A 10928-nucleotide genomic window follows, 5' to 3' on the forward strand; every position below is an offset into this window, starting at 1 on the left:
AGTGGATTCTATTGATCTCTATTTTACAATAAAATCCTAATAAATCCTACAACAATCCCTTAAAACCTTTTACAATCCACGTTAAATCAAATCCTAATAAACTAAAAATTTTAGCCCAAAATACAATGAGCCAAATCTCAACAATTTCATAAATTCTTGTTGGCATTTTGATGAGAAAGTTTGCTTAGTCAGAAATATATGAATAAAAATGCGTTTAAATTGTTGATGGGGCTAAGTTATCAAATTCAATTCTTTAGCAGAATTTTGGTTTAATATGAACTAATAGTAAGATTACAAGGGGAAAAACAAAAGTAAGTACACCTCTCTAATTTACAAGCTATGAAACTGGGATACAACTAATATATTTCTCAGAACACTTAAGAGTACATTGATTTGAAGCCTTCAGTAAGAGGAACCACTTTTGCAGACAGCTTGGCCTGCAATTTTGATGCAGCTTGACGAATTTCCTGAGGATGAAAGAATATAATATCTGTTTTATTCACTGACTTAATAAAAGGGGCACAGAAGTTTAACATTATCATAAAAGGCATATCTAAATGCGGTGGTACAAGAGGATATGCCCCTCCAAGAGGAAGGTCAAGATAATTCACAAATGTTTCGAGAATTGCATCTAATGTGTGCTTGTTTCCACATTTGGGAACCTTAGAATCAATTCTCATTGACCAGAATCACTTTTAGATGGTTATATAGATATTTGGTAATCGACTTAGAATTGATTTTAGTCCCAAAATCAATTCTACGGAGAAGTACTAGCTTCTGCGGTGGACATAATCAATTGGGGGATTTCATAACTGGATTTCACATTACCCTACAGAACATTTTTCCCATAAACGTATCCAAACATAAATCCATTCACTTCCAACTTAATTTGACTCACTTTAACCATAATCAATTTTATTCCAAATCAATTACGAAAATGTTGATCCAAGCATGCACTAAATGGTACACAAGCAGATATGAGCACTTGGGGGATGCAAGTCCACATAACCACTATGAAAGATTACCTCAATATTGTATCTTGATGAAAAATGAGTCAACAGAACTGTTTTGTTGCGAATCCACTGAGCATTTTCCATGAGCTACATAGTTAACACAAGTTTACTAATCAGGAATCTCCTCAATAAAATATGCAGTAGATTCATCTATTTGAGAACAGTCAATCACTAGAATAAGCAGAGTGATTTTGTCAGAGCAGATAGAAGTTCTAGGTTTTTATCTTGGAATGGCCTGGGAATTGGGATCAAGACATAAATGCAATATATATTACTTGACAGTTGACATGACCTAAATAAGATGTTGGTAATAAAAAAAGATTATCATATAGCTATAAATTAAATGCAGAAACCTTAGTGTTAGGGTTGGAAACCCCTAACAACCAAACAGGGTTGTTGATGTAATTTTCTGAATTAAATTCTGGAAAATAGAACCCAAGAAGGAAAACCTTAACAAGGGAAATCCCTTCCAAAGGTATAAACCTTTTACAAACTCAATAATCAAATCCTCCTCTAACCTAAGTTAAGTACTCCTATTTATAATAAACTAACCCCACCAAGCAAATGACCCTGGCCCAACGTAGACCCAACTCAAATAATAGAACAGACTAAAAGATAGAAAAGATAAAACTAAAAATAGACACAGCCACACAGGCCCATTAACCTAGTAACAGATAACACCAACCTAGGATCACCCAGGCTCAAACGCCCCAAGCCCAATCGCCTCAGGCCCACTCTCTTGGGTCTTAACACTTAGTCATGCAAAATAGCAACGAAAAAGAGTAAGGGCAGATGAATGAAGGCAGTAAAATTTAATTTTTGTAAGCATTGAGTTTGTCGAGCTTCCAATAAAGTAGTAGCCTTATAATGAAAGATGTCATGTTACCTCAAATATATGTGTATGACCATGTTCGCGAGCATGCTCTATGCTGTATGAATCGTCCAGGAAAGTTGCCTGTTAAAATAGTTTGAACAATCAGACCAATCAAACAAAAAAATACAAATAGGACAAAAAATCTGTATATCCCTCAAATAAAGAAATCCCTAAATTTTTAATTAACTCTGAACACCATAAAATAAAAACTATGATCTCATCCTTTTCACGTTTTCTTTTCTTTCCTTTCGATTTCGCAATAAACAAGCATAAATGAAAGAATAAAATGAAATTTCCATGACAATATGTCAATTGGTAAATTTGATCAGCCTAAGGACTAGTCTTTATATTCGAGAGAAAAGGTTCAATTAGAAATCCATTTAATTTATGAAATGACATAAAATTGAAAGCTTTTATGTGCTACAACTTCTTAAGCAGTCATATATTTTAAGACAATGGCCCATATTTGACTTCAGAACATCTATTCCTATTCTCGGTTTATGAGGATATTTAATATTTCATCTGATCATGCTGCCAACTCCAAAGTAAGCTGAACTTGGAATCAATAATTTTACTCATTTCATTAAAAGATTGTGCTATACCTCAGTTATAAGTACTTTCGCTCTCAAGGCATCAGCATTAAGTGGATCAAGCATAAAATCTGATGTTGTATCCCCGGTGAAGGCCACCTCAGGAGATAATATTGTATCTGTAATCTAGATACCAGAGTTCATTAAAAGTAAAGATCAAAGAAGATTCAAATCAGAATTGAGTTCCAGATATTACAAACCTCAACACCTGACTTCTTTAATTTTTCAATTTGTTTCCCTTGCAGGTGAGTGTACTGTTTCTTCAGCTTGTTCCTGATTGAATAGACTACATAACCCTGCATAATTAACCAGGTTAGCATAGTTCTTATTCTAAGAGGTACAAAAACATCCTTGCACAGTTCCAAACTTTAGCATTACATATATCCAGATCATTGCCATAGGTAAGAAAATCAGGTACTAGGATCTCACATACTTTCTCTACTTTCTTATTTTGTAATGTATATTTCAATAAGATTCAAGAGTCAAGATTATAATATCAGCATTATCAGAAAAGATTGTACAGAGTATAGAAAAATACAAAATAAACAAAAGTAAAAAAAAAAAAAAACACAAGTATGTTCATTGGACAAAACATGAGGATGACATTTCTTAACAAAACTCTAGACCGAAAATATGTGAGCATCAGAAGACAACACTACACACAGATACTGTAAAGCTGAAACATGTTCATTTTTTAGCCAAGTTCTTGGTTTGAACGCTTTCGAACACGTAGTTAGGTAAGTTCACATTTTGATATTCATAATATACCCTTCAGTTAAAAAGACAAGGGCTACAAAATGACTGACTGGTCGAAACATACCTGGCTGGGTATAACATGTTGTGTTTTGAATGGTCGAACAACAAGGTTATTCCGTATCTCATATGTCTCCCCTGAAATGCAACTTCAGAAATCATTTCGAAGATGATAACTCAGATCACTAAAGAAAAGACAAATGACACATACCCACATCCAAAGCAACCAATTCAACATTCAATTCAACTTGGCCCAGCGTCCTGTGAATATCAAGCAGCTTCTCAACATCCTCTTTGATGCAAGGAGGCACAAATACAGTGGCAGGTTTCAAATTGTACAAACCACGGCTAGCTATATACATTGGCAGGCCTCCCTAAATCATTCAATGATATCATCAGCTTAAGCAAATTTTACAGCACAATGATGTCCAGAATACATAGAAGGCGTAAAACTCCCTAACAAAATACTAGGAGAAGAAACCACACTCACATTTTTAACTAAAAAGAAAGTCCAACATTAGATTAAGTAAAATTTCTTATAATGCTATCAAAGAAAAAGCTTACAACCATAAATAAGCCTATATTCTAGTATAAATGTGATAAGAGCCAGAGCACAAAAGCTAGTTGATTTAGTTGGAAAGCTCAAGGAATTATAAACCCCACATTAGAATCTCATACTTCAAATATGGGACTCAAGTCCCATACCTTGCAATTGGGTCCTAACATCTCACCACGCTCCGCAACCCAAAGCCGGCTGGCTGTGCACTTCTTTGACTAGTCAAAGGGGAGAACGCTGCAATGACAGCATCACCACCCGCAATGCTCTTTAGCCGGACATGGTGGACGACTCTGATACAAATTCATAAGAACCTTGGTTGGCTGTGCACTCCTTTGACTAGTCAAACGGGAGAATGATGCAATGACGACATCACCACCCGCGCCGCTCTTTAGTGAGACATGATGGACGACACTGATACCAATTGATAAGAACCTTGGGAGAACCAGAGCACAAAAGCTGTAGTAGTTGGAGAGCACAAGGCCTTATAAACCCCACATGTGAGTCTCAAGTCCATTACCTTGCAATTGAGTCCTAACAAAATGATGTCATTTTTTTTCAGGAAACAAGCTCCATATTTTTTGATAAGCAGGAAACAAGCTCCATAGAATCAATGAAGTGTGAATTTAGCTTTTCTATCAACAAATTATTTACATAACATTATGTTAAACTTAACTTTTCCCCTTATACTAACCAAAAAGCAAAAAGAAACATCAAAACTCAAAAAAAAAAAAAAAAAACATAATGGGTAGCAAAAGAATAGGAACTTACAATGTGATCAAGATGAGCATGAGTAATAAACACAAAGTTTTGGTGAATAGCTCTAGTTGGGCACCTCCCAATATCAAAAGCACACTTGAACTCATGGATTATGATACATGTCTCTTGCCCACCAATTGAGAGACCCTCAATGGAATAACCTTCCAAGTTCAAACCCTTACGATGAACCTGTGACTTCGCTAGCTTGTACTGTTCTTCGTAATCGATTGCTTTGCTGATATTGGACAAATAGCCCGACCCTTTAACGGCATTGAGTTGGGTTGGCAACGAAACTTGGTGGTGGTTCGGTGGTTTCTGAGGGAAAATTGGTTGGTGAAATGGGAAGATTTTGAGGGTCTCGAATGCTGAATTGGTCAGAGAAATTTGCATAGTTTAGCTGTGAATTGGAACGCAGAGAGAAGGAGAAGAGAAAAAGGGTTTAAACTGGGTTTTAGAAACAACGTTGTTGTCTGAAACAAAGGTAATGTGCGTGTTCGTGGAGGATAAGGTTAACTTGCTAACACAGTCGTTTTGATTTTTGAAAAATTATTTTCTATATTTACTTTCTCTTATTAGTGAATATTAACAAAGTTAGGTTTTTTAAAAAATATTTTCTATATTTGAAACATGGAAATCATGTGATTCAAAATTTAGAATTAGAAGATTTATATTTTAATTATGAATATAATGGATAGATATCAATTCTTCCAAAATTTCGATAAACAAAATGCAATGTGATGTGAGTTTTTTTTTAGTTATACATGAAAATAACACAAAAAACTAAAATAGCAAATCTGGGCAGAGCAGCTCCACGATATTGGGAGGAGGAAACTTCCACACTCGTAAAGACAGACCTTCTCAAGTAGGGAAATTTTTTATGTGCTCATGTAGTACGTATTCTTCTACTTTAAACATGACACCTGACTCTTATGGTAAATCATTCATAATTTTAATTTTTTTTTCTAAAACTAAAAAGACACACCTGCCGCATTGTGAGAGAGGGATGTACTGAGTCTTTAGTATTGCGAGGGTACTAAAGATTTTCTCCTTGGGTAGCTTGCCTATCCAAGACATCTAGGTAGCTTGCCTTCCAAGACATCTACAACCATGTTGAACTCTCTTGGAATATGAGATAGAGTCACGTTCCGGTCTACATACTCTTGATCCGGAGAATGATGTCCCAAAGCCAATGACTTTGCACATAATTGGTACTAGTAACAAGCTCCACAGCCTCCATATAGTTAGATTCACTAGTGTTACCCCCACATGTCCCAGAGCCAATGATTTTGCACATAATTGGTACTAGTAACAAGATCCACAGCATCCATACAAGCTCCACAGCCTCCATACAGTTTGATTCACAAGTGTTACCCCCACACCGCACCAGAAGCCAAAAACTCAGCACTCAAACTTATTTGAGAAACTTATTGAAATAAACTCAGAATAGTTTATTCAGATTTCAGAGTATTGATCCGTAAGCCATAATTTATGGTAAGTGAGATGTGCAGACTATATAGAAGGTAAATATTTTCATGACTAAAAAACTCCATTCACAAGAGAATGCATGACGAAAGTACTTGTATTGATGTCTGTATTTTGTACATCTACCCAACAATGAACAAATGAAAGAAGATTACACAAGTAGGCATATTATCTTGATTTCTGATTTGAAATATTTACAATCCATGAACAAAGCACTTCGTATCTACACAATGATATAATTAAGGAAAAAGCTTGTTTCGTTCTCCAAATGAACTCTGCCTTTGTTGTCTCATAGTCGGTCCCAAGCCTGGAAAAGGGAAGAAGGTTGTGCTAGGTCTGCGGCAGCAGACATAAGTTGATTGTATCATAAATACGGATCAACTGCTCCATGTAGCCAACGTCACATAGAGGAATAAGGTTTTTGTTGTTGTTTTATCTTTGATTCAAATGCTACATCACTGCAAACCGCAACACTTGAAGTTGACAAGATTACCTCTGCACTTTCTAAGGTCAAACCGTGAATGATGGGCAAAGGTAACCCTTTACTAAGATGTGCATTTGCATATGGCAAGAACACAGTTTCAACAAGCGTCCACACAACTGGCTGCAGAAGGAAAGGAAAACACACCCTTTTTTTATGAGAAAATTATGAAAGTAAATTTTTATTCACTGTATGGGTTATATACAACAACAGAGGTACCTGAATCAGGTACATCCGCAGGTTGCCAATATTGCTCCATTTCAATGACATTGCAAAGTCATCTAATCTGACAGCGCCTACGAGGTTGTTTCCATTGATTTTGACCAAACCTGAACCTTGAATTACCTGTGCAAACAAGTTGTAACATAGGTGATAGGTCATCTTAAAGGATCAAACAAAATTATAATCACATTCAATATTATCCAGGTTATTTCATGAATGAGATAGTATCAGCAAAGCTGCTCAAAGTTTTAGAATAGAAAAATAAATTACTCAAAATCCTCCCATCGTATACACATAAATTCTGCCAAGAAAGGTAGTTAATTAAAAATCAATGATCATACCAATGAGATGCATGCCACGGGTATTACTTCATCTTCTTCCAGAACATCGATTATTAAGTCGGCAAATACGTTGGCACCTGCTTTCTGATTTGAAATCTCTACAACCGGAGGAGAGGATAAGGATATATTCAAGTTCATTTTATGATTTGGATATTTCTTGTACAGCTGGGGAATAATAAATCTCCATTCTGCAGTGTTCAGTAAAGATTGATTTGGTATTTCGTCCACAATCCAGTGCATGAATTTTGCCTGAACGCATAAAGCAAGTTCTCATTAGACATGAACCCAAGGATACACAAAAAGAATATTTTAAGAAAATTCATGCTTTAAGACCATGAGTCCATGACCAAACATCCAAACTTACATCATAATACAAGGCAGATGCAGAGTTGAAAACAGACTCTTCTAAAGTGATTCCTAGCATCTTTGATGAATTTTGGCAGAGAATGGGAAGTCTTGAGTTCTTGTAGAAGAGGTCAGGAACAGGTAGGGAAACACTCCTTTTTATGAATAACCCATTGGTTTCAAATCCAACAGACGAATCACTTAATAAAATATCATTGACAAAAGTTACATTCACAGAAGCATGATCATCAACTGGAACCTCCTTCGGAAGACTTCTCAAATATGAGTCAAGCTTTGAAATCCCTTCTTTAAGTTTCTTGGTGATTGCATTTTCTACTGTTGACGCAATTGCCCCTTCAAAAGCATCAACAAACCTGTTACATATGAAGCAAAACCGAAAGTCAGAAAACCATAGAATCATTTTCTGCTTGATTAAAGTGAAAATTCAAATATGTCAATAGATGGTGATAAAACTCCATGCGTGAAGCCTCCAAATTTTTTTTTTTACATAAGAAAACTTGAAGAGCTTATTAACTACATATATCCTATGATCTACTTATATCTTGTTTTAAATAATATCATACTTGCACATGGATTCGTCACATTAGATGGAAAAGGCTGGAAAATGCTTTGAAAAAAATCCTCCTGGTGATGATGATAGGGATAGTGGCACGTACAATTGAGAAAGTATAGAATACTATGGGCTAGTGATTCGGTCATTGAAGCTCACCCTATCCCTAATGTTGTCTTTGGTCAGTTGAATTGTTTGCTAGTTTGCTACCTGTGCAAAACTAGTAGAGGGGGTAAGTAGTAAAATATAACCTCAGAACAAAGTGGTTGCATATGTCTTGCTCTGGTCAACTAATAATGCTAACACTAAGATGTGCATAAATGCTGAAAATATGGCACTCAGACATTAGGAATGTGCCATTAGGAAGAAAACTGAGGTATCATAGTTAATCAGAGGAAAGATTATTGGCTTGCAACACAAGTTCTGAAACAACAACAATAGCCTTGTCCCACTTGTGAGGTCGGCTATATGGATCACATTACACCACAGGGCATATGATTATGAAACCTAGGTTCCTTTATATCTAGAATTAAAGATGGTAATTGTCATACCCTTGATAAAGCCAAGATGCACCTCCATCCAATTTTATTGAAATATCTTTGACATAAGACCCACAGTCCTCAAGTTTAAGCTTCATAGATCCTTCCTGGTTCTCCAATCCCAATGTAAGTCCAACTTCCATGCCTTCAACCTTTCCAGCAGCAGCACATATCAAATTCCTTTTGATAACAGTCGTGAAGAAGATGAACAGATAGAAACATAAATAATAACAAGGAACAGGTACAATTTTGAGTCCATGCATACTAGAACAATCACAGATATTTGAATGATTTTCCAACAGAAGAAAATTAATTTCCAATAAAATAAGTAAAACAAGATTATCACATATAAACTCCATACTGAATGCTACAATGCAATTTATCATTTAATAAGTTGAGATTGGTAGATACCAAAAACCCACCACAGAAAATAAAAAAGTATCCTTCAAATCACAAAGCATACAAGAAAAGTAATACAAAGCAGGCTTGTTAATAGCGCGCAATAGCGCTATAGTGTAGCCCCTGGGGGTTTACCGCTACTCCACTATTCACCGCTATTTGCCACTATAGCGCTTGAAATAGCGTTTTTTGGGCTTGCCGCTATGCTACGCTATCCGCCATTAACAACCCTGATACAAAGTAAAAACCACCCCATTTGCAACAACTCTTTATTTTCCAAAGAAACTACAAGCAGCAAATGAATCAAAGAAACTGACCCTCCTCTATAAAGACTAAAGAGATTATGTTTCTAATAGTAAAACAACTTTTCTACTTAATAAAGCATCAATCTCAAAAGGTATACAAAAAAAAAACTAAAAACATGAAGTAAAGCAAATCAATGGAACATTTTTCATACCTGAACTTCTGCTCTACCTTTGTCAGAAATCTCAACAGGACCAAGCCAAGTACTATAAGAGTAATACCAATTCATACTCAAATTACAAGTAACCCCAGAAGCCACAATGGAAATTCCAGTCTCCCCAGGCTTGACATGTGAGGAAGGAACATCGATTTCATATATAGTGATGTTGGAAACCATCATGTAGACATTACCCACAACTGGGATTTTCCTACTCTTCTCAATACTCGGCAAATGGAGTGAGATTATTGAGAAAATTGCCTTGTTCACCAGCAAGTCTTTCACAAAATCAAGCCCGTTTTGAGTGATCAATAAGGATATGAAAGTTTGGTCTTTGGGTTGAAGTTGAGCATGCCCATGAAGCAATGAAGAGGCTAGTAGAAGCAGAACAAAGAAAGATGACATTTTGATTTAGTTAAGGTTTGAGAGAACCGGAGGGGAATTTGGTTTGACACCCCACCTATTGGGTTTCGCACCCCACTTTATTAAAAACGGGAATTTAAATTCCGATTTTAATACGAAAAAAACGGAAATTAAAAAACCGTTATGTATTTTAGCATATGTGACACATTTTCAACCGTTCATTGCATATAAAAAACAAATCGGAATTTTAAATTCTGTTTTGAAAACGGAAATTAAATTTCCGTATTGAATACATGGGGTGTCAAACCCAATAGGTGGGGTGCCAAACCCAAATCCCGAACGAACTGGAGTTGTTCTTCTGCTGCAAGGAGTGATCTTGATCCAACAAAGGAAGCGTAGGGAAAGATGAACACTTGACATGAAAAGACACAATTGCCCACCCTTCTCGATGCCTTTATTTGGTGGTTGCTTGAAAGGAATGTTTTTTTTTTAGGTTTCTATTTTGGTAGTTGATTATTTTACTTTTGATTGAGTCTCATTATACATTATTTCATGGTGATGACACTATTTAAGTTCATGAATGAAAGAAAAAATATAATTTTTTAAGCAAAAAACAAGAAGAAAGAGAATAAGCAACTGTTGTTCAAATTTAAACAACCAAACTGTCATCTCATGTTGCTCCAAAATAAACAACGTTACTTAAGTGCTCCAACTGAATTAAGGAACCCCATTGGAGATGCTCTAACTACGTATGAGAAATTAAATTGAGTTACTGACTTACAAATTCTTTAGATGTCATCTTTAAAAAATTTAATAATCAAATTAAAGATAAACTCTATTTTAATGTTTTTTTAAACAAACTCTATTTTAATGTTTATGTAATATCAAAGGTATTTATAATCGATCCAATCCAAATAAAATCGAAAAAAAGATCTAAAAGAACTGAGCTCTAATCAAACTGAAAACCGAACAAGCCGAAACCCTAAAAAAACTGATTTTTTTCATTGGATCGGTTTAGATTTCAGATTTGATTTCCAAAGTCGAACCAATTCAACCCAAACCGACCATTTACAAATTTATATAATTTTATTTGTACCTATATTGTATTATTCATACTTACATATTTAAATCCTTATATATTTATATTTTTTTTTTGAAAGTTTATATGTTTATATATTTA

General features: G+C 35.2%; 2 protein-coding genes across 3 annotated transcripts; both read right to left on the minus strand.

The window, feature by feature from the left end:
• Positions 1-219: 219 nt before the first annotated feature.
• Positions 220-5039, minus strand: LOC130733514 (tRNase Z TRZ2, chloroplastic). 2 transcript variants are annotated; one of them, XR_009017488.1, is made up of 9 exons: positions 4558-5039; positions 3442-3604; positions 3298-3368; positions 2678-2773; positions 2490-2603; positions 1900-1968; positions 1699-1765; positions 1026-1100; positions 418-467 (listed from the first exon to the last, which is right to left on the minus strand). XR_009017488.1 is itself a non-coding variant. In XM_057585731.1 (8 exons), the coding sequence occupies exons 1-8, from the start codon at positions 4933-4935 to the stop codon at positions 378-380; spliced, it is 1056 nt and encodes a 351-aa protein (XP_057441714.1). In that variant the 5' UTR covers positions 4936-5037; the 3' UTR covers positions 220-377. The 2 variants fall into 2 exon arrangements, 1 of the variants encoding a protein (XP_057441714.1); XM_057585731.1 differs by lacking the exon at positions 1699-1765 and having other exon boundaries at positions 220-467; positions 4558-5037.
• A 1055-nt stretch (positions 5040-6094) lies between these two features.
• On the minus strand, positions 6095-9983 carry LOC130733515 (putative BPI/LBP family protein At1g04970). The gene is made up of 6 exons (XM_057585733.1): positions 9383-9983; positions 8539-8678; positions 7436-7790; positions 7072-7320; positions 6728-6853; positions 6095-6631 (listed from the first exon to the last, which is right to left on the minus strand). Exons 1-6 carry the CDS (start codon positions 9788-9790, stop codon positions 6428-6430), a joined length of 1482 nt encoding a protein of 493 aa, XP_057441716.1. The 5' UTR covers positions 9791-9983; the 3' UTR covers positions 6095-6427.
• Between the last annotated feature and the right edge of the window lie 945 nt (positions 9984-10928).

This window comes from Lotus japonicus, chromosome 1 (assembly GCF_012489685.1).
Source record: "Lotus japonicus ecotype B-129 chromosome 1, LjGifu_v1.2".
NCBI classification, from domain to species: Eukaryota; Viridiplantae; Streptophyta; class Magnoliopsida; order Fabales; family Fabaceae; genus Lotus; species Lotus japonicus.

What these genes read in the sequence shown, in the direction of transcription:
- LOC130733514 (XM_057585731.1), bottom strand. Translation starts at nt 4,935, where the DNA reads ATGCAAATTTCTCTGACCAATTCAGCATTCGAGACCCTCAAAATCTTC. An exon ending in AACATGTTATACCCAGCCAG is followed by an intron (nt 2,774 to 3,297) that starts GTATGTTTCGAC and finishes TTAATTATGCAG; the next exon opens with GGTTATGTAGTCTATTCAAT. An exon ending in CATCAAGATACAATATTGAG is followed by an intron (nt 468 to 1,025) that starts GTAATCTTTCAT and finishes TTTCATCCTCAG; the next exon opens with GAAATTCGTCAAGCTGCATC.
- LOC130733515 (XM_057585733.1), bottom strand. Translation starts at nt 9,790, where the DNA reads ATGTCATCTTTCTTTGTTCTGCTTCTACTAGCCTCTTCATTGCTTCAT. An exon ending in GCATCTTGGCTTTATCAAGG is followed by an intron (nt 7,791 to 8,538) that starts GTATGACAATTA and finishes CATATGTAACAG; the next exon opens with GTTTGTTGATGCTTTTGAAG. An exon ending in TGCGGATGTACCTGATTCAG is followed by an intron (nt 6,632 to 6,727) that starts GTACCTCTGTTG and finishes TTCCTTCTGCAG; the next exon opens with CCAGTTGTGTGGACGCTTGT.